The sequence below is a fragment of the Typopeltis vanoorti genome, chromosome 2 (assembly GCF_054136105.1).
Source record: "Typopeltis vanoorti isolate ZY-2024b chromosome 2, IOZ_Tvanoo_1.0, whole genome shotgun sequence".
In the NCBI taxonomy this organism is placed as follows: domain Eukaryota; kingdom Metazoa; phylum Arthropoda; class Arachnida; order Uropygi; family Thelyphonidae; genus Typopeltis; species Typopeltis vanoorti.
Genome location: NC_143550.1, coordinates 28,304,269 through 28,326,365, shown reverse-complemented (window position 1 = coordinate 28,326,365; position 22,097 = coordinate 28,304,269). Strand labels below are relative to the sequence as shown.

Genomic DNA, 22,097 nt, shown 5'->3' with positions numbered 1-22,097 from the left:
TATAAGGATTAAATATTGAAATATTGTACAATTTAAGCATGCATTTGAATAGTGAATGATTTATTTGTTTATTTATTATAACTTAAGTGGATTAAATGAGTTATGAAACTACATTTTTTTAGGGGGGGGGAGCATTATTGCTAGAGCTTTTTTATCCCCGTTTAGATGCACTAATATAATGATGAACTTGGTACTTAGTTATGTAATTCATATACCATATCGAATGATTTATTTTAACATCCTTGTACATCTGTTGTTCTTTTACTATTTCTTTCTCCTTTTCCAGAGTTCTGTGTGGAAATAGAAAACTTTGGAATGCATCTAAACAGGGAGAAAAAAAGATTCCAGCAATTATCCTCCACAAAAAAGAAACTTGAAAAACGATAAAAAGTTTGTATTTCTTTATCATTCTTTATTCAGATGCACTACTTAAAATATTTGAATATTTTATTGAAATATTGTACCTTTCTCGCATACCGCTCCTTGTTCTCACGGTATTCACTTTTCCTGTTGTATATATTACAATAATGGAAAGAGATGCTCATAAATTACTAGAGAATGCTCCGAAAATGAGTTATGAAACTAGATTACAGAGTAATCGTCAGCCACAACTTTGCGTGACTTACGTAACGTAGCCATGCATGTTGAAATTGCGTATAGTCACATGATGTTTTCTCTTAGAAAGGCGGTATAGAGTGAATTTCCATCGTAACACCAGTCACTTGACTTGCGTTTTTGAAGAGATCAGTGTGAGTGTGGTTACTTGCCGGTAGCATGTCTATGGGTGATGTTTATATCAATGGAACTAAGCCGTTTCCTATTAGAGGTAAACGATAAATGATATATATATTATTGTTGTATTTGGTTAACTTATTAAAAATAATGACAATATCTGTTAATTCATACGTTATGAAAATAGACAGTTGTTATATATATTTATTCCACTACTGTTATCAATGAAAGCTCCATGACATTGTGCATACTATGAGAGCACGTGTATTTATGGTATTGGAAACCGGCGTAAAATTTTTAAGCGAAACTGCTCCCTTGCAGAGATATAATTCAGTTTAAATTATTGTGGTAGATATTTATTATTTCAAAATACTTCATTATTATAAAAATCATTTATTTTGTTTGTGATTAGATGTGTTGATTGATTTATTTTAAGAAATGGTGAAAGAGCTATATTGACGGTGATGATTGTCCATCTCTCACCATCCGATGTGAACTTTTCATTTAGAATCACTGTATATTTTCTCGGCGTATATTTGAATCAAAATGTTTATGTGAAATATTATAACTGAAATGTCGGAAATAGCATTTCATCTTTATAGGTAATTGAACCATTTGTGTGCGTATTCTCTGCAGGATCGTAGGATATTGCGCTTATGAGGAAGAAATCCGATTAGTTCAGTCTGCCAAGCATTAGTGGGGCCATTCCTTTTAACTTAAACAGTTCAACTAGTGGACTCAGGAGGACTGAGTCCACATATGAATTAAGTGTGCCCCCCCCACTACCAGAAGCCATCAGAATTTTAAAAAATATTCATATTGTAGCAAGCTTATTATGTTTAATTAATAAACATAATAAGCTTGCTTTTATATTTAGTATTAAACATGATTTGCTAAAATTCTAATTAATAACTTTTAGAAGTATTATTATTATACAGGTACCTCCATGGAATCTGTCGACTCATAGTGATAGGTCCATTTTAAAAACATTAATCAACAATTATTATTATTACATGACATCTCCAGGCAGTCCAAATGCTCATCACTCACTCCACGAACTGGAACTACACCAATGCCATCTACTACCCACCGCCACTTTCCCAGACAATCGCAAACATCCATGCCCACTGCGGGATTTGAACCCTCAGCCTTTTGGCTGGAGAGCGGATAAGCTAACCACTCGGCCAACCAGGCCGGCATTATTAATACCTGTACAATTATCTGTCATATTTGCATTGAAATCACTCACCAGCAAAGCGCACACACACACACACACACACACCTGACTCTGGCAATCTGTTTCACTCATTCACCGCTCTTCAAGTCAAAAATCTAATCCTCACTCCCTTGAAAACCATACTCTTACTCAATGTAAGGAAATAGTTTGTCCACATCAATCCTATAGCCATCCTCTAAGCAACTTACGTCTCTCTCTCATATTCCCCCCCCCCTTAATTATGCATTATGAATTCCATAATGTATTATGCATCCATAATTCATTACTTAGGCATTATGGATGCCATAAAAATAATAATTATTATTATTATGTGACACCTCCATGGAGTACAAAGACTCATTGAGGGAGAGTGTACCAACAGCATCGAATGATTGATTCCCTTCCAACTACTAATCGTGCTTAAACTTGCTTAACTTTCTGCATGAGCCAATCATAACTTTGTCACACATATAATGTGGCAAAGTTATGCTTTTTTGGAGTGAAAAGATTACCAGCTGTATACCATATTGATGGAACTGTACTCCGAGAAATTGACGAAGCTAAAGATTTCGAAGTGTTAGTGTTAAAATTTAGAGAGCACATAGCAAAAGTGGCTAAAACAGCTCATAGAATTATCTGGTTATTGAAGAACACCCTGACATTCAGAGATAAAAAGGTAATTATTTCTCTTTATAAGGCTTTGATAAGGCCTCATCTGTAACTCGCAACTCTTCAATCTTTCCTCATATGAAGTATTACACAGTCCTGCCACCATCTTAGTTGCTTGCTTTTGAATCTGCTCTACCTCAAACCCAGGCAGCCAGATCTCTGCACAATAATCCAGATGAGGCCTTATAAAGAGGAATAATTAACTTTTTATCTCTGAATGTCAGGGTGTTCTCCAATAGCCAGGTAATTCTATAAGCTGTTTTAGCCACTTTTGCTATGTGCTCTCTAAATTTTAATCCCCCCCCCCATCCACTAACACTCCCAAATCTCTGGCTTCATTAATTTCTTGGAGTACAGTTTCATCAATGTGGTGTACAGCTGGTAATCTTTTCACCCCAAAATGCATAACTTTGCCAAATTATATGTGGCAAAGTTATGCATTATGGCATCCATTATTCTTTGTCCATACTGCCAGTCTATTTAAATCATCCTATAAAATATCAGCATCGTCTTTAGTGACTATTGCTATAATTTTGCATTATCTGCAAACAACAGAAAATTTCCCCTCAGCTCATTTCTTGTATCATTAATGAACAAATTAAATAGTAGTGGTCCAAGTACAGTGCCCTGTAGCATGACACTAAACACAGGCCTTCTACAGAACTGTGTATGTATCTGTATAAACTACTGTCCTCTGGTATCTCTCCATCAACCACTCTCTTATTCATATCACCAGCTTCATATTAATTTGATGTAATTTATATATCAGGATTCCATGCAGTATCATATTAGACAGCTTTTGCTAAGTCCAACAGTATTTACTGTATAGCAATTACCTTTATAGAGCCTTCATAGCTCAGTCACTATAAATGAAGCTCTTTGGTTGGAAAGACTTGTGTTCGATTCCCATCTGATGTGAGAAACCTTTATTTAGTCTTTCAATGAAAGATGAGTTAGCTAGTTTCATACAGAGGTAGGGGGTATTTTTACCCAGAAACTTGGGTTTTCCGTCCGCCAGAACAGGCAAGCGTCCTGTGAACACACACAGATTACAGTCATGAAGACTGCCCTTAGGGGATTCGGCAAGGAGTGACTAACTGGCAGCATTTAATTTATCATAAACCCTCCCATTAGGGGACTCTATCCATCCTAAAGGGATGGATGAGACTAATCAATCATTATCTTTGTCCAACTCGGCTTCCACATTATAGAAAGTAAGTTACTGACTTAATCAGTAACTTACTGATTAAGTTGGGGGGGGTACTTAGTAAGTACTCCCCCTTAACCCCCTACCAATTCCTGAATTTTGTCTTTAACCAACTTCTCAAATACTTTGACAACCACTCCTGAAATGCCTCGTCATCATCATCATAGTGCTAATTATGGATGTAGACCATATTGGTCTGTTCTGGTCTCATTATCTATCTAATATCCTTTTTTGAGGTCTACCCAGCCTTCTTTTTCTAATTGGTTTATATTTTATTATTTGTTTAGGATATCTGGTGTTGGCCATTTTGGTTTACATGTTCTATCCATTTTTGATTATAATTGTTTAGTTTTTCTTTTATTGATTTTGTTTTTAGTTCTTTTAAAATATCTATTTCTTTTTTGGTCTAATAATGTGTATTTTGAAGTTCTTCTCATAAATATCATTTCACTTATTTTCATTCTTTGTTTATCTCGTTTGTTGCCCAAATTTCATTGCCATAAAATAATGTGGGCACTGCTAAAGTATTGTATATTTTCAAGCACATTTCTTTTTGTACTATATTTGGATTGAGTGTTCTATTTATCAGGCCTATAATCTGTAAAAATTTTGAAGGTTTTAATTGTATGGCTTTTTCTCCTTATATGATATTTCACATCCAAGATAACTGAAAGTATTTATCTGTATTATTATTTTATTATTAATAACTATTTTATTTCTTCTGAAATGCTAATTGGTCTTAGCTACTTTGGCCTTTGAGCTATTTTTACTTCCTTCCCTTGGGTTTTTACAAGCTGAGACTCAGATTAAAAATTTAGTCAAAGGGACTACCAATTCCCTAGCACAGTGTTTCTCAAAGTGTGGTATGCGTACCCCCAGGGGTACGCAAAAGGTTTTCAAGGGGTACGTGGCTATTTTCAGCTATGCATCATTAACGCACAGAATCATTATATTTCTCAACAAATAGTGCAGTTAGAGACAACTGGGATAAAAACACACTAACTAATGACTTGCATCTCCCCTCCAACAGAAACTGTATAGAATCAAGCAAAACCATATGTTGCCGGTGCACCACATGGTTTTGCTTGACACCACCCTATCATGAACGTGTTAAAACTAAGAAATATATAGTGAATTTGTTTTAGATATTATGGAATTTGGTTGAAGAGAATTAGCATTTCAACTCAACTGTTGAAATGCTAATTTGTCATAATTCATGACACCTCCAAGGAGTATTAAAGACTCAAGGGAAGGCACCTACTCTACAACTCTCCGTCTCCACCATTTAATTCATCAACTACAGCAAAACTGCCATTTACTGCACACTACCACGGCCACAAGTATTTTTTTCTCTGTAAATTGCGTTTGTTCCAAATGCTGATTTGTCTATGTGGAATGAAAAACCTGAGTTTCTGGGAGAAAAACCCTGCTATCTCTGTATGAGATTGGCTAACTCACCTTCAGTTGATTAAACCTATATAAAGATTCCTCTCATCACTACGAGAATTGAACTTAGAATTTCCAATTGATGGGTTCAACTTACTGTCGTTCTTCCAATTGTGCTACAGAGGCACTTATCATTATTTATGATGCAGACTAGAAATACAGTTTGCTTCTTTAAGCTAAACCAGTGGTGAATGCAGGGAGGGAGTGACTGGGATGATCATATTTTCCTGCAAGAAATCTAGCAGAATAATATTGTGAATTTTTAGTTGGATAACAGAAAAATACTGTATGATTTTTTGAATTACAGTATCATTTAAATTTTTGAAATAAATGTTGTACTAAAATAAATTTATTCTAGTATAAGAGTTGTTAAAGAAAAAGAATAACCATTTGATTATTGCCGTTCCCAAAACTGGGGTCTGGATCTACTACTGAGCTACTGCTGCTACATTTAGGACGGAAAGGTAAATGAATTTTCAGAATAGCCTTTATCACAGCCCTCATTGAAATGCAACGTAATGAAAGAAGAAAAAAAATAGTAGTAATATGTGTGTTAGGGGGGGGGGGGGCTTCTTCAGCTAAACTACTAATGTACAGTCATTTTAAATTCAAGAGTTCCTTTCTTTTGGCATTTAATAATAGTAAAAAAAAAAAGCACACTTTGATTTTGGACATGCTATTAATTTTCTTTACAGAATTAAAAAAAAAAAATAAGCTGGTATAGTTGACTACATACTGGTAGCCAAGTTTGCTGGCCATTTTCTAAGTGGATAGCACTTCTTCTCTTCTGCAGGCTGTAGGTTTGAATCTTTTGAATATTTTAAGTTGGTAGCTGAATTTCATCCCCTGCAAGAAAATCATCCTGCTTATTGAAGGTTTGAAAATGGTTTGAAAAAGTTCCCTGTTTGGTCTCTGGAGACCAAATATGGAATTGTTGATTATCAAATTACCTTACCCACCCATAATGCTGATCTGACGTACTGTAAGTTCATAACCTTTCATAGGTGAGGTATATACAGGGTGTTCGGGATAAATTTGACATATTTATAATTAATTATATTTTTCCGTAAGTTACATGTATTAACACACACTTCTCTTCATTTAAAAGTTTGGACCCTTCTTCATTCATATACAAGATGTCAGAAAGGATGGATAGCTGGAACCCACCTGAATCATGGAAGAGAATAACTTGTATCATGATGATTCGTGCCCGCCATCAAAATAAGGATATTACGACTGCTGCCCAATGCTCCCTGAATACAGTAAAAACAATCAGGCATGAACTAGAGACTTGCAATGGTGACTACGAGGATGTAGCAAGAAGAAAGATCCCTAGCAGACGATCTGATTGCGTTCGTACAGCAGAATTCCTCGCAAATCTGCAGGAACAGGTGTTGAAGAACCCTGGCATTGGAATTCGGGCTTTGTTCGTGGAGTTGCTAACTGTAGTCAAGCCCTGGATAACAAGGGTAGCCAATGGTAGGCCGTATGTATGGCAGCAGGATTCGGCCCCTTGCCACACCTCTGGGAAAAGTCAAAAATGGTTGTCTGAAAATTTCTACGACTTCACCAGTCCAAATGTTTGGCCTCCAAACTCCCCAGACCTTAACCCCATGGATTATTTTGTATGGGGTGCAGTTGAAAAAGACACCAATCGCACTTCCAGTAATACAAAAGCCCAGTTAATGGATAAAATTAAAACAGTTTTTGCGGCCCTTCCCAGGGAGACTGTAGCATCAGCTTGTTCGAGGTTCCGAAGCAGAATTGAAGCTGTGATCGATGCTAATGGTGGTTATTTTGAGTAAATCTTGTTGATAGTATTGTAATTAACTCTGCCTGTAATGTTTTTTTGTCAATTCATTAAATTTAATAGATACAAAGAAGATTTTCTTTTTCCTTACGAAACTGTCAAATTAATCCCGAACACCCTGTATAAATTATTTTTCTTTTACTTTGCAGAAAAATTTTACCATTTGGAACATATATTATTATAGTACAGGTACTTTCATAATCACTGAAGTCAACATGAGACACCTACTTAGCCCAGCATTATTTGCATACCTCTCCTTAAATTTTTGACACGAGAAAAAAATCTAGATATGAGATCCTTGTTAACTACACTTACAAACTTCCAAGACATGCAACAGGTAATTAAAGAATATTACTAAACTAGTATATGAATTTTCTGAAACTAAGGTTTTATGTTGCTCCTGACATCAGATAATAGGAGATATAGCAAAGCTTAGTAGGTAATGAAGCTATCCTTTATCTTAGTCTCTGTCAGAGACTAAGATACAGACTACAGATTTTTAAAACTAAAAATTCAAGACTTAGAAAGGACAGATTAGTGCATTGCATACAGGACTAGAATCACATCAATAGTGCTCTTCAGCTCTGAAGACTATTGGCTCTTTTATTTAAGTGCTCTTCAGTATTAATTAAAATTTTATATTAGTCTTAGTTTTTAATGGAGCTATCCCCATATCTCCAACCAGAGATATGAATAGCTCCATTATCTACTAAACTTTCATATTTTCTCTCTCATTAAACTGTTTCTGGTATGCCTTGAAAAATCCACTTTTCTGGCTCTTTTCATTCTTTGTCTTTTCTTTGCTTTTTTTCCTGTATTCTTTTCTCTCTTTCTCCTGAGTCTTTTTTTTTTTCTTTCTTCCAAACGACCATCAGTGGGATCCAATGCCTGCTACCATGTGGTGTGATCTGTAGACATCCAGAAAGAGGGATCCTGGTAGTCTTGCATTACTTTGGCAAGATGGGCAGTCCTGGAAGGTCCAGCCAGGATCAGTTGAATAGTGGGCTTGCCTACAAGAATCAGTGATGTTCCTGTAAGTTTCTCATCCCATGGACCTGGATCAGGACCCAAAGTTTGCTGTCATGCTGGTATAGTATCTGGGATAGGCCTGGCATTTCACAACCAAGTGTAGTTGTTGTTTACGGGTGGTTATTTATTTATTTATTCTTATGATGATATAACGGTCGTGAGATCCCTTTTACGGGGAAGTACAGCACCATCTCAGTCCCCCCCAAATTTTATCTGGGCTCGGGACCAGCATAGGCCTGATTCATCAGGCCTATGGCTGGGTCTTAAGTATTCCTGCCTGTAATCCGTGTGTTCACTGGGCCGGTTTGTCTGCTTGCAGGAGGAAAATCCCAGATAAACTGGGGAGAAAAACCCTGCTGTCCACGCCCAAGACTGGCTAACTTGGCTATTAGCTGGTACAGTCTGTTGTAGTCTTCTGGAACAATGTCTGCCTTGGGATCCCAAAAAGGGGAAGCTTGTGACCCAAGAAATACCACACAGGATAGCTGCAGGGATGTGTAGGCTGCAGTATCCTGTTTAGATGGAAAGTGGTATTGCTTAGGTATCTGATGTTAAGGGAGGGGAGGCCGAAGCCCCCCCCCCCATTTCTCCAGAAGTTGAAGGATCTTAATATCAACTTCCTGGCATAGACTGCCCCAGAAGAACTTTAGGGGCTTCCTGTAAAGCCGGATTTCCCGATCCTTGCTAATGTTAGTAATGTTCAGGACGTGCTGAAGCGCAGGGCATATGATGGTCTTGTTGACAGCGGCCCTGGAGGAGAGTGACAGCTGTCCATTTTTCCAGTCCTTGAGTTTCTCGCCAGTGTTGCTGTCGAGATGTTCTATGTTGAGCACAGGCTGTAATTCAAACGGGACCCCCAAGATGGTGAGAGGGGCGGCAGTAGGGATGAGACTTGCAGGGATGTTGTTCAGGTCCCAGACTCTGTACAACTTGATCTTGGTTTTGTCAGGGTTGGTTGTTAGCCCCGACACTTTAAACTTCTCAAGGATGTTAAAGAAGTTTAGTACGGAGTCATTGTCCCTAAGAATGCCCACCACGTCATCTGCGTAGGCGATTATCTCGGAGTCATCCGTGGTGAGAGGAAGCGGGATTCCTCTAACTGCATGAGAGTTGTTGACAGCTCGCAGGAACGGTTCAAGGGCTAGTGCAAAGAGCAGCGGACTGAGGGTACACCCTTGTTTGACCCCTTTCTGGATGGTGATGAGGAGGCGAGTGGAGCTGTTGTTATAGCCTCCTCTGATGATGTTGAGGCGTCCACTGCTGACCCCAACTTTCTCCAGGATGTTGAAGAGAAAGGAATGCCTGATGCTGTCGAACGCTCAGTTGAGATCTATAGTCAACAATGCCATAGAGTAGTTCTTCATGTTAACCAGACGTAGCACTTCTCTGATGAGGATGAGATTGACTCCATCGATCGACCAGAAACACCATACACTTGTGTACTTTTGATGATATACCTCATCCCGATCTTCAGTCTGTTGTTGAGAACACGGGCGAGGATCTTATAATCCGTGTTCGACAAACTGATGGGGCGCCAGTTCTTAATGATCGAAGGGTCCCTGTTGGTCTTCAGGATGAAGACGGTATGGCATTCCAGAAATTCCCGTGGCATGTTTCCGGTGGTAAGGAAGGTGTTAAAGATTGCCACGAGAATGGGGACGATGTGGTCCCAGGCCTCTCGGTAGAGTTCCGTGCCTAATCTGTCTGGCCCAGGCGCTTTCTTCGTACGGCATTGCTTGAAGGCTCATGTAAAAGGTATTTTGGCCGCTGTAAAAGGTGCATCGAACCCTGCTTGGATGTGCGCAGGGAAGGGGTCAACATTCCAACAGGAGTAATCCTGGGGGGGGGGCATTGTTGTCTTGATAGAGTTGACTGTAATACCCCCCAGAAGGCATTCATGATGTTAGGTGTTGTGATGTGGTCACACCCACCTTCCATGATGGTAGTAATGGTTCACTCCTGCCGGAAGTTGGCGTATTGGCGTATCGCCTATTGTAAAAAGCAACCGATTGCCTGTCTTCTGAGCAGAGGTGGAGACTGATCTTAATGTTCTTTTCTTCCACCTGCTTTTGTTTCTCCAATTCAATGTTGAGATTAATGTCACGGATGGCGTTGTGACATGGAAAGCCTTGGCGATGGCTGGCCACGAACCAGCTTCTCTCCTTGTAGAGATCACGGAGCCGAGCTCTTCGTTGGAAGGCACGTTCTTGGCCCCATTTGGTCATATTTTCTTTGATGCTAACTTTGAGTCGTGCCCACGCGTCCCAGTCCCAGCTGGCTGTGCTCCAAGTAGAGCACAGTTGGTTAAGCTTAACTGAGAACTGGGATGGGAAGTCTGGTGGTAACTTCCAGGGGCCCCGGACCAACTTCTACAACTTCTAAAGGATGGTGTGCGAGCATGACTAATTTATGGTCCGAGATGGAAGAGTTGATTAGAACATGCCTTATTGCTTCGGCTCTGGAGACAAGGGATAGTGACAAGTAGAAACGGTTGAGCTGTGTGCCGATGCCTTGGCCTGTCCAAGTGTAATCCCAACATTAGGGGTTGTGAGCCCTCCAGATGTCTGTCAATTGGGGGTTCCAATTGACAGACTAAGGTCGATTTCCAATTCCCTGTAGCCAACTGTACCTATGTTGGGATTGCCCCCTACTTTGTTGTAGGCCGGGTCCGCCACACAGTTGAAGTCCCCCATCAGGATGACATGATGGGCACCATATAAGTAATTATGTAGTGACTGGAAGAATGCAGGCCTAGATCGTCGGTCTGCCGGGATGTAGATGTTAATGTACCTGGTGGTACAGCCCTGGTACTTCCAATCGATGGCAAGGACTCTCCCTTCTGTATCCCTCTGGATGTTATGGAAGGCTCTGAGGAGGGGGGGCTAGCATAAGTACCCCGACCCCGGTGGTGTTACTTGTGCCGAAGCTTTAGTATGATTGTACGGGGTACTTATGGCTCAGTTCCTGCATGTCTTTGTAGTGAAAGAAGTGTGTTTCCTGCAGGAACAAGAGCCGGATGTTATGGGCTGGCATAATGTTCCACACCTCCTGTTGTTTAGATGGTGAACGGAGCCCTCTGATGTTAAGGAAGGCGACATAGAAGGGGGGGGGGCATTATGAAGTTTTTATAGCCGGCCTAGATCTTTGATACGCTGCTGTTTTGTTTTATGTATTTGACAAGGTTGTCGATCTGTAGGGGGGGAGGTAGAATATCCAGCTTCCTGCAGACTAGCTTCCAGTTTAACACACAAGCTCGAGAGGACCTTAAACTCATGATGAACGTTCTTGATTTTGAAACTGGTTATTTTGTTTTGGTCCGTTTCATAGTTGTAGAGGTTAAACTGGGAGCCGGTTAGTTTCTTTATTTTATGATTAATACTGTGATGGTGAGGGGGGGGGGGTTTTCCACCTCCATTTCGGACTCTGATGTTGTGGAGTCCGTGCTTCTTTTGGAGCGGCTTTGATGTTTCTTATCTGTTTTAGGGGAAGCCGCTTACTTCCTTTTTTTTGGGAGTTCTTTAGGAGGCGGAAGATCTTGTGCCCCCTCTTTTATGGTGTTTTCTTCTACAGGGAAGGTCTCTGAAGCGTCGACAGACGAAGCTTCCTCTGATGTTGTTGGGGAGGGGGAATAGCTGGTATAGTGCTGTCCATAGCTTCATCCGTATTACCCTTGGATGGATGTTGTACTTCCGGTGTAGGTTGTATAATGTCAGAAGTGGCCGGGGGGGGGGGGGACTGTTTCCACAGCGGATGTTGTTGCTGGGGGGGGGGGGGAACAGTTCCTTCTGCTGGTGTTGCTGCAGATTGACGCTTCGGTATTTTACCTAAGATGGTTTGGGTATTTCTTCTCCCTGCTGTTGGTAGGAAGATTTGGAAATTCAGCATCTCGGGCAGGCTGCAGAGAAAGTGCCTCAATGGGCGCCCCTGCCTGCTCTGCAAAGGTACGCAGAGCAAGATGTTACTGTGTTCGGTGCTTGCGCACTTTCGGCAGGGTGGTGGGCACTGATGAGATATGTGCCCGACGGCGATGCAGTTAAAGCACTTGGCTCGGGGGGGGCAGTCACTACCCAGATGTTCTATCGAGCCAGCCATATCGCAGACACTGTCTTTGCACTCCGGGATATTGAACCATGACATGCGATGTACCGATGGTGACAAAGTTTGGTACAGGCTGTCGCATGTCCATGGTGAAGGTGACTTCTCCATAGAACCAGGCAGGGTCTTTCTGGCAGACGCTCTTCTGATGTTACTCACTTTCCCCCACTTATTAAATGTTTGAGTGAGCACGTCGTCTCCGGCTTCGATGTACTCCGTGGGGAAGTGGCTGATTCTTATTTGGCGCACTTGGGACCCAACCATGGTGGGGTTCACCTGCTTCCCTTGGAACTTGGAAGCCCTCTAAAAGCTTATCCCTCGTCATCACGTTCTTTACGACGAGCAGAAATCTACCCCCTTCGTAGGTGGTGAAGGAGAAGATATTCTGTGCTCCTACAGTCTCCTTTAGAACTTTTGTTAGAACTCTGGGGTCTTCCAACCCTGGAATCTCCACTCCTAAGGTCTGGGTCCTGGGGGAGGGGGCGTCAGTCGACTCATACTTGATCTCTTCGTCTAGAAAAAAAAAAATAAAAAGTATTAGAGTCCGAAGACCCTATGAGAAAGATCCCGTAGCACTTCAAAGTGAAGTGCTACTAGCAAGTTAAGGTTAGTAACAATTAACAACGTTAGTAAAAAAAGGATGTTAGGAAAAAAAAGACAAAACAATCAAAAATTGTAAGCAAATGCAAAATTGGTCGTGACTTTAACAGAATGGCACACGATCTACGAGACCATCTGAGAGCATGGGAACCAGAGAACAGGAGCAAGGCCCGATTTTCAGCGCTGCATGCCTTTTAAACTGCGTGCCAACCGTTCATACTACGTCATCAGTTTCTCCTTCCAATATCTTTAGTGTCATCTCACGTCACCAAGTACACATCACCCCACACAGAATCCTCACGCAATCTACGGAGTGTAGGAGGGGGAGGGTAGCATGCTTACAAAAAGATATACCAGTACTCCGTTGCACATGTTATAGACTTCGGCCATTTTCGCATAATAGGATTATCTCTCTTTTCCAGCAATTGTTAAGTACTTGCAAAACAGTAAGGTTTAAGCAACTTAATAATTTATAAAACTTTACAATATATAAGACAAAATTAAAATTGAAGGATTTAGTAACATTTTAGTAACATTTGGTTAATTTACAAGTGCTCAGTAAGTCTGATATATCAGTATTTATTTCCAAAGTGTAAGGCCCATGTTAAGTCTGTATGAAACGTAAATTACTTTAATTCAAGTTTCATTCAGAACTTAACACCCCCAAGAATTTTGTTTTTACGCCACTTGGGGTAATTTACCCTGGTTCACTGACCCCTGACTTAGACCTTGCAAAGGCTTTTGATTGACTATCAATGTTTCATTTGGTAATATCTTGCTAGAGTGGATTGGATTGGATATTGGATTGGAGATTGCCTGTCTGATTGGTATCAACAGGTCACTACCTGTATTGGGGGGGGGGGGGGAAGCAATATCCCAGAAGATGAAAGTTTCTAGTGGTATGCCTCAGGGACCTGTTTTAGGGCCATTGCTATTTAACCTGTATGTTAATGATATTGGGGAAGATTTAAATGGCGATATTCATTTGTTTACAGATGATGCAAAGTTGGGAAGAACTATAAGGAGTAGAGCAGATGTTGTGGCCTTACAAGAAGACTTGAATAAACTGAGTGAATGGGCACGTAGTGGGGATGCCAGTTCAGTGTTGCAACATGTAAGGTTTTAAAATTTGGAAGGCAAAGATGGGATGTAGAATTTACTCTTGGTGGGGATATATTGTCGAAGGTGGAGGAAATAAGAAATCTTGGGGTGATGTTAGATAAGGATCTGAAAGTTAGAGGATAAATTGACAAAATTGTGAGGACAACACAACAAATTCTGGGAATGATGCGGAGGATGCTGTAGAAGTAAGGAGATTTTGGTTCTATTGTATAAGGCTCTGATTACACCACATATGGACCACTGCGCACATATTTGGTCACCTGCTTTTCAAAAGGATGAAAAGATGTTGGAGAGGGCCCAGAGGCAATTAAACAAAATAAATTCAGGTCTCTGGAATGCTGAATATGAAGAAAGGTTGAGATGATTCAATTTGCAGAGTCTAGTGGATAGGAGGAAGAGGGGTGATATGATAGAAACATAAGTTAGTACAGGGTTGTTATAGAATTAACGTTGAAGTCGTTTTTCATAAAATGGTAGAAGATTGGGAGAAAACAAGAGGTTCCTCAAAGCTATATAAGGAGGATGTGAGCAGGAGAGTGAGAAGCAGGTTTTTTGTATGGAGAGGTATGAACGATTGGAATGCATTGCCTGAGAGTCTGCAGAGAATTTGAATGTATAATGAGGTCCTGGACTATTGTGGGGGCAGATGACCCTTGGCCTCACCCGATGCTCTAGTTCATCCCATAGATGTTCAGTAGGATTGAGATCAGGGCTCTGTGGAGGCCAGTCAAGTGTGGTGACGTTCATGTCCACAAACCACACAGTTACAGCAGCAGCCTTAATGCACGATGCTTTGTCTTGCTGAAAGAGATAATTAATTCTGTAGAAATGCCACAAAGCAGGAAGCAATGCATTGTCCAGAATGTTCAGTTAACTCTCAGAGTTTGTTTGTGGCAACACAAACAAATGTCTAAGTCTGAGGCCAAACCAGGAAAAACAGGACCATACCATCACATTTCCACCTCTGAATTTCATGGTTGGAGTTATGCACTCTGGTTACAGATGTTCACCAGGCGTCCATCTGCTCGATAGAGGGTGTAGCTGATTTGTTGTACCATAACACAGCTTTCCAAGCTAGATCCCACTGTACACGTCCTTTGCACCAAGTTAACCACTGCATGTTCATTATGGGGCTTGCATATTGTGGTCCTACCATGGAAACCAGTGTTTTTGTGCAGATTGTTGTTCCAGTTGATGCCTGGAACTCCACATTCAATGAGTCTGCCAATAAATGATGGGTTTTACATATTATCCTTCCCAGCACTCTATGGTCATGGTTTGTCTGCTGTGGCTAGCACCTACATGTCAGTATGTTATCATTGGTTGTTGATCTGAGAGAGCCCAATTTTTCAACAATTTACCAAACAGATAGGCCCGCAATATGTCATCCTATCCCATTGCCTCTTCCAACTTCATCAGTTCCTTTCTTGCAGCAGTTTCAGCTCGACACTGACTTTGGAGCATTATATTCTTCTAATTTATACCGGCTACAAACATGTGACTTGTTACATGGCATGATGCACCTTGCCCATGTGAGTGTCTGTTGGCTTCTTTCCAGGCAGTGCATGTTCTGCTTGTCATAGTTAGTTCTTCCCACATCATTGGCAAATAGCTGCAAATTTCCATGTAAGTTAGTCCCAGTGCATTGAATGTGCAAGTTAAACAATAATGCTCCCAAAACAGATCCTGTGGTACTCCACTAGTGAACTTCCTCTTTTGGGATACCACTCCTCCATACACAACCTGCTGATACCATACCTGTCCAACAGCCAATCAGTTATGTAACTTACTACTCTGTTATCTAATCCCACCTGTTTCAGTTTTGCTATTAACTTATCATGTGGCAGTCTATCAAAGACCTTTGAAAAATCCAAGTTAACCACTGTATATGCATCTCCTTTATCAACTGAATTTGTCACCTTGTTGTAATATGTAATCAGATTGCTACAACATGCCTTCCACCTAACAAATTCATGCTGACCATCAAAGAATGCTGCTGTTATCAATCCATTTCTGAATCCTAGTCCTTGCCAACTTCTCTACCACCACAGCTCAAGACACAGACTGGCATATACTGGTGTCCAAAACCTAAGGATGAACACTTTCTGAAGATTACAACTGCTAATTCTGTGAATTAACTTGTGGCAATTTGAATAAATGACAGTTTCGACTAGAAAGTGGGGGTACACATTCAAATTTTTGAATCGCGTGCAAAGGGGGAATGTGACTTGGTAGCACTCAGTAGGATAAAAGGCAAAAGGCTGCGCTAAGAGAATTGTGTTTGAGGGAAGCTCTTTTCGTGAAGGAATAAACTTGTAAACTTGGATGTCATGTAATGTCTCAAAGACATCATCTAGATTGTTTCACTTGGGGAAGAATTATTGGAAAGCTTGAAAAAGGCTGCAGAATTACTGATATTGCCAGAGAGTGTGGAATCTCACAATATCATTGTATCCAGGCTCTAGTCAATGTTTCAAACCAATGGAATGTGTTCCAGATGTTTGAATGTAGGCTTCAAACTATAGACTAGTTTTGTATTTCTTCTTGGTTGTTAAGATTTTGGAGAAATTAGCGAGAGATATACAGCATTGGGCAGATGAAGGTAATGTGATCTGTCAGGGGTACTCTTGTTTTAGTAATCTGCCTTTTATAATAAAGTAACAAGGGCAGTTGATGATGGAAAGGTATGTTGCCATTTATTTTTTTATTTTACAAAAGCATTTGACAGTGTGCCACATGATAAGCTGATATTTAAGTTACAGCACTTTGGTTGCGATGTCAGGTTAGTGAATTGGATTGGAATTGGCTGTCTGATATCTTCAGACAACAGTATCAAGGAAGCAGAAAGTTACAAGTGGGGTTCTAGAGGGTTTTGTACTGGGACCTCTGTTGTTTAACCTTTTATTTCAGTGACCTTATCACCGAGTTGTAGGAGAATATTCAGTTATTTGCAGATGATGTGATGCTTGGAAGAATTATTAGTAATCGTGCTGATGTGATATCCTTCAAGATGATTTATATAAGCTGGATAGATGGGAAAATGAATGAGGATTTCCGTTTTAATGCAACTAAATGTAAGGTTATGAAATTTGGGATCCACCGATGAGAGCCTGCATATTATGTTGGTGGATCTGTACTAGAGGAAGTAGATGTGTGAGGCAAGGGATCTTGGTGTGATAATAGAGAAAAATTTAAAGTTTAGTATATATTGTGAGGGTAATCCCAAAAATTGCTGCAGTACTAAGGACTTCAACCAGTAGAGAGAAAAGTAATGATTCCATTGTATTTCTATGATATTAGGACTATACAATGATGATTATGAGGATAGACTGAGGGCATGCAAACTGCAGAGTTTGGTGGATAGAAGACAAAGAGGTGAACATGATTGTGGCATTTAAATTGTCAAGAGGTATTTACAGGATTAATGCAGGAAAGATTTTTTTTCATATAGTAGAATAAGTGGAAGAAGTAAGGACAAGAGGCCACCCCTCGAAGTTGCCAAAGGAGTTTGAATAGGAGGACGAGAAATTTCTTTTTTGCATGGAAGGTAGTTGGACCATGGAATTGATTGCCTGGTAGTGGTGAATGTGCAGGCAGTAAATAGGTTTAAGTAGTGGTATGATAGACTTTGTGTGGTTTAAGATTGAACCTCTCACAATGAGTCTTGCAACTCCATGTAGGTCTGGAATAATAACAATAACTCTCACGCTGTTCCAAATAAATGGAAAGAGGGTAAGTATAAGAAATTTTCTTTTGGATTTATTAGTGGACCATAGTTCTTTATAAATATATACAATCGTTGACAAGTTTCGCCAGCTTAAGTCTGTATGGCTTCTTCAGGACAAGAAATGGGTACACTAACGTTAAATGCTAAAAAAAAGAAGAATGAAGTAACAACAGTTAAATTGAAATGACATGTAACATCAAGAGCATGGAGTGTGGAGTCTTAGTCATTGTTTGTTGATCACGTTTTATAGTTTTTCGTGAAGTTGAGTTCTGCTAGACATAGTGAATTTATTAAGCTTTTCCAAATGTCTTTTAGTATCATGCCTTGATTTCTGTTGAGATTGTCTCCTGTCCAGAGTAACACTGCAGCTTCTTTAAAGTTTCTACATCTGAAATCTTCATCAATGTACGGCATGGAGTTTTTGTCACAATAGATGGAGTGGTTCGAAATTGAGAAATGATGGGCTAATCCTGAGGTATCTGTTCTGTTGTTGTTGACATCCCCTATATGTTCTTTTTTTTTTGGATTTCCAAGCTTCGTGATGTTGTTTTTGGCCTATATAATTCAGTCCACAGGAACATGGGATGTTATATACGCCTGCGTACTTGTAGAAGGCGATGCTGTCCTTAGATCTTAACATGTGTTGTATAGTTTGAATAGGTTTGAAGACAACCCTGATGTTGAAAGACCTCATGATTTTTGCTATTTTTGTTGAAACTGAGCCGGCATAAGGTATGACAATGGATGATGTATACTGTGTGACTGGAGGTTGTCGTTGTGGGTTGTTTCTATTGAGAATCTTTTGGATTATATTTTTTTGGGTAACCATTTCTGACTAGAGTTTGAGATATGAATGAGAGCTCATCTAGCAGATCTTTTTCTTCCGTGATGATATTTGTTGCTCTGTTTTTGAGCACATGTATGATGCTAAGTTTTTCTGTGTAGTGATGAGTAGATTTAAAGTGAAGATAATGTCCAGTGTCTGTAGGTTTGCGGTAGATTGTGAGCTTGATTCATCCATTCTCTCGTTTTTTTATTAATGTGTCCAGAAAAGGTAATTGATTGTTATTTTCCAACTCTAACGTGAACTTGATTTTTTGGTGGAAAGAATTTATTTTTTGAACGAACTCCTGTAAGACATTTTCTGTGTCTTTCCAAATAATGAAGACATTGTCCATGTATCTCCACCAGACTAATGGTTTTGGATTTATTTTGGATAGGATGTCAGCTTCTAGTTTTTCCATGAACAGATCCATGCAAGGTGGTGACAAGGGACTGCCCATGGCTAAGCCATCAAGTTGTTCATACATTATATTATTTAATTTAAAGTAATTTCATTTGAGACAGTGGCGAAAAGCTAAGCAATGTCGTGTGGATAGAGATTTTCTATGATCTTAATCACGTCTTCAACTGGTATGTTCGTGAATAATGACACTACATCTAGGCTTGCAAGTATGTCTGTATTTGAGATGTTGATACCTTTTTAATCTTTCACTGAAATGCTTAGAATTTTTCATGAAAGAGTCAGATTTCTTTATCTTCTCTTTCAACAGACCGGCTAGGTTTCTTGGCTAGCAGGTATGGTGGAGAATTTCTACCGTCCACGATCGGGCAGAGCAGAACTCCAACTTTATGAACTTTTGGTACACCATATAAGTGTGGTGGTAATGGATGTAGAGATTTTAGATTTCTCTGTACAGAGGCCATCTAGTCATATTATGTATTAAGAGATTGCTCAGCTTTTCTGCCATTGTCTCAAATCAAACTACTTTAAAGTAAATAATATAATGTATGAACAACTTGATGGCTTAGCCATGGGCAGTCCCTTGTCACCAATTTGCTTGGATCTGTTCATGGAAAAACTAGAAGCTGACATCCTATCCGAAACCATTAGTCTGGTGGAGATACTTAAAAGATGTCTTCATTATTTGGAAAGGCCCAGAAAATGCCTTACAGGAGTTCCTTCAAAAAATAAATTCTTTCCACCAAAAAATCAAGTTCACATTACAGTTGGAAAATAACAATCAATTACCTTTTCTGGACATACTAATAAAAAAGCAAGAGAATGGACAAATCAAGCTCACAATCTATCACAAATCTACAGACACTGGACGTTATCCTCACTTTAAATCTACTCACCATCGTGCACAAAAACTTAGCATTATACATATGCTTAAAAATAGAGCAACAAATATCATCACAGAAGAAAAAGATCTGCTTGAACTCTCACTCATATCTCAAACTCTAGTCAGAAATGGTTACCCAAATGCCTGGTGTCGCACTACCTTACCCCAGTCCTGAAGATACTTTCAGGCGCAAACTTTGTTTGCTCACACTTGGATAAAGGATTAAACTAAATTTATTATACTCCAACCAAGTGAACAATAAACTTTCAACATCTTTCTCTAAATCCAGAGTAATTTAATAAAAAGGCAGTACACCTTTTGGCAACTCATATAGGTAAAAATGACCTCGCTATGCTTCTGCCTGGTATCTCCACTGAACTTCAATACTAAATGCAAATGGCGGCTCGCGTATTAGTTCAGTGCGATAGTTTTGAATGATAAATGATATATATAGAGGTAAGCATTCTTCATTTTCTGAAATTTCATATGCTATTGATTTGCGCATTTAGCTAATCGCTCGATATTGCTGGCAATCCTTTTCATCTGCAATATCCTCTACAAAATTTCTGCTGGCAGGTCTCAAGACCTGTGGGATTTCTAATTGCGATCATAAGCAATTTTCCAATCACTACCTACTAGATATAACAACAAATAAAACAGACATGGATAATATTACTGATCTGCTAGAGCATCTAAACAAAGAGCAAGCATTAAAATTGTTTACATTACTGCTTAAAAAATTTGATACTGAATGGCCAGGTTTCCTAAACCTGTACACACAGCCGGAAGAATCCGATGATATGGAGGGCGAAGTGGAAGAGATTAATGACACATCCATCTCCCTGCCCGAGAGCCTCAGTCAGACGGTCTTCACAGGAGAACAGACGGGCAAGAGATGTAGAATCGAGGATGATCGTGTGGAAAACGAAACACCCTCACAAATAGTCCCGGAAAAAAGGGAAAAGGTCCCCCCAGTAATTCTCCGTGAAAAGGAAAAATGGACCACAGTTGCAAGAAACCTAAGAGAACATCAAATTGGATACTCCTGGGCCAGAAACACCGAAGGTGTAAAAATTCAACCAACAACAGTCACAGACTACAGAGGAATAACAAAAATGATGGATAACAACAAACTACAGTACCACACCTTCGCACTAAGCAGCGAAAGAAATCTAAAGGTTGTACTGTGAGGTGTCACCGAAGGCATTACCTCCTCCGAGGAGATCGCGGCTGACCTTACCCAGCAGGGCCTAACACCTATCAAAGTCAGCCGGATGTACGGATCCGATACCATTAGTATTGGTTGAGATACAGAGCACACAGAGACAAATTTATGACATAACTGCGGTCTGTGGACTTAAAATATCAACAGAGCCACTCAGGAAAAGGGCATCAGCAGGGCAATGCCATCGTTGCCAAAAGTTTGGCCATGCCCAAAGACTCTGTAAAGCCGAGTTCAGATGCCTGAAGTGTGGCGAGAAGCATCAAACCATTACATGCACAAAAGCAAGAACCACACCAGCCAAATGTGCCAACTGTGGAGGTCCCCACCCATCAAACTACAAAGGATGCAGCCACCATCCCAGAAATCACGGAACTACAAGACCCGTCCAACCTCCCCCAATCTGGACCACCACTCAAAGCATCTCTGCTGCACAGTCATCAAACCATCAAAACCCAATCCATAAAAGTCAGGAAAGGGCTCAACCTTCCACCAAGACCTATGCAGAAGCAGCCCGCCCAAAGGACACAGTACAAAGCAATCGAATAGGCTCCAACATCACAGCAATATAGACTGCTTTGCTAGCCACTATGCTGCAGGAATTCAGCAGAACAAACCTAACTCCATCCTCCACAAAGAGATTCCTGCAAGGAACCCATTCCATACTCACAGCACTCAACTATGAATAAAACAAAAGTAAAACCTAACTCGCTTCTAATTGCAGCCTGGAATGCCAATGGCCTCACCAACAAAACATTAGAACTACAGGAATTCGCACAAAGACACAACCCTGACATAATGCTGATTAATGAGACCCACCTAAGACCTGCCAACAACCCAAAAGTGAGACGATACACAATATACCGAACGGATAGACTCAGCTCCAGAGGGGGAGGCACTGCCATCTACATCAAACCATACCTCCACCACAATGCCATATCCAACCCACAGACTACAAACCTGGAAACCACAGGAATACAAGTCCACACAAACAATGCTGGAAGCCTCAAGATATTTGCTGCCTACAACTCACCAAGCAATCCTCTACTGACAACAGACCTGGATGCAATCCTCGGCACCACAGACCCCACCATCA

General features: G+C 40.2%; 1 protein-coding gene across 4 annotated transcripts in view; it reads left to right on the top strand.

Annotated features, from left to right (window-relative positions):
• Positions 1–733: 733 nt before the first annotated feature.
• The window catches only part of Pfrx (6-phosphofructo-2-kinase/fructose-2,6-biphosphatase), a 512,820-nt gene continuing 491,456 nt past the window's right edge, over positions 734–22,097 (top strand). For all 4 annotated transcript variants that reach the window (XR_016549397.1, XR_016549395.1, XM_090404174.1 and 1 more), the window contains exon 1: positions 734–826. Coding sequence is in view for 2 of the 4 variants with exons in the window: in XM_090404174.1 (XP_090260300.1) it covers positions 775–826 (52 nt within the window). In the remaining 2 variants the exon portion in view is untranslated. The remainder of the gene's footprint in view (positions 827–22,097) is intronic.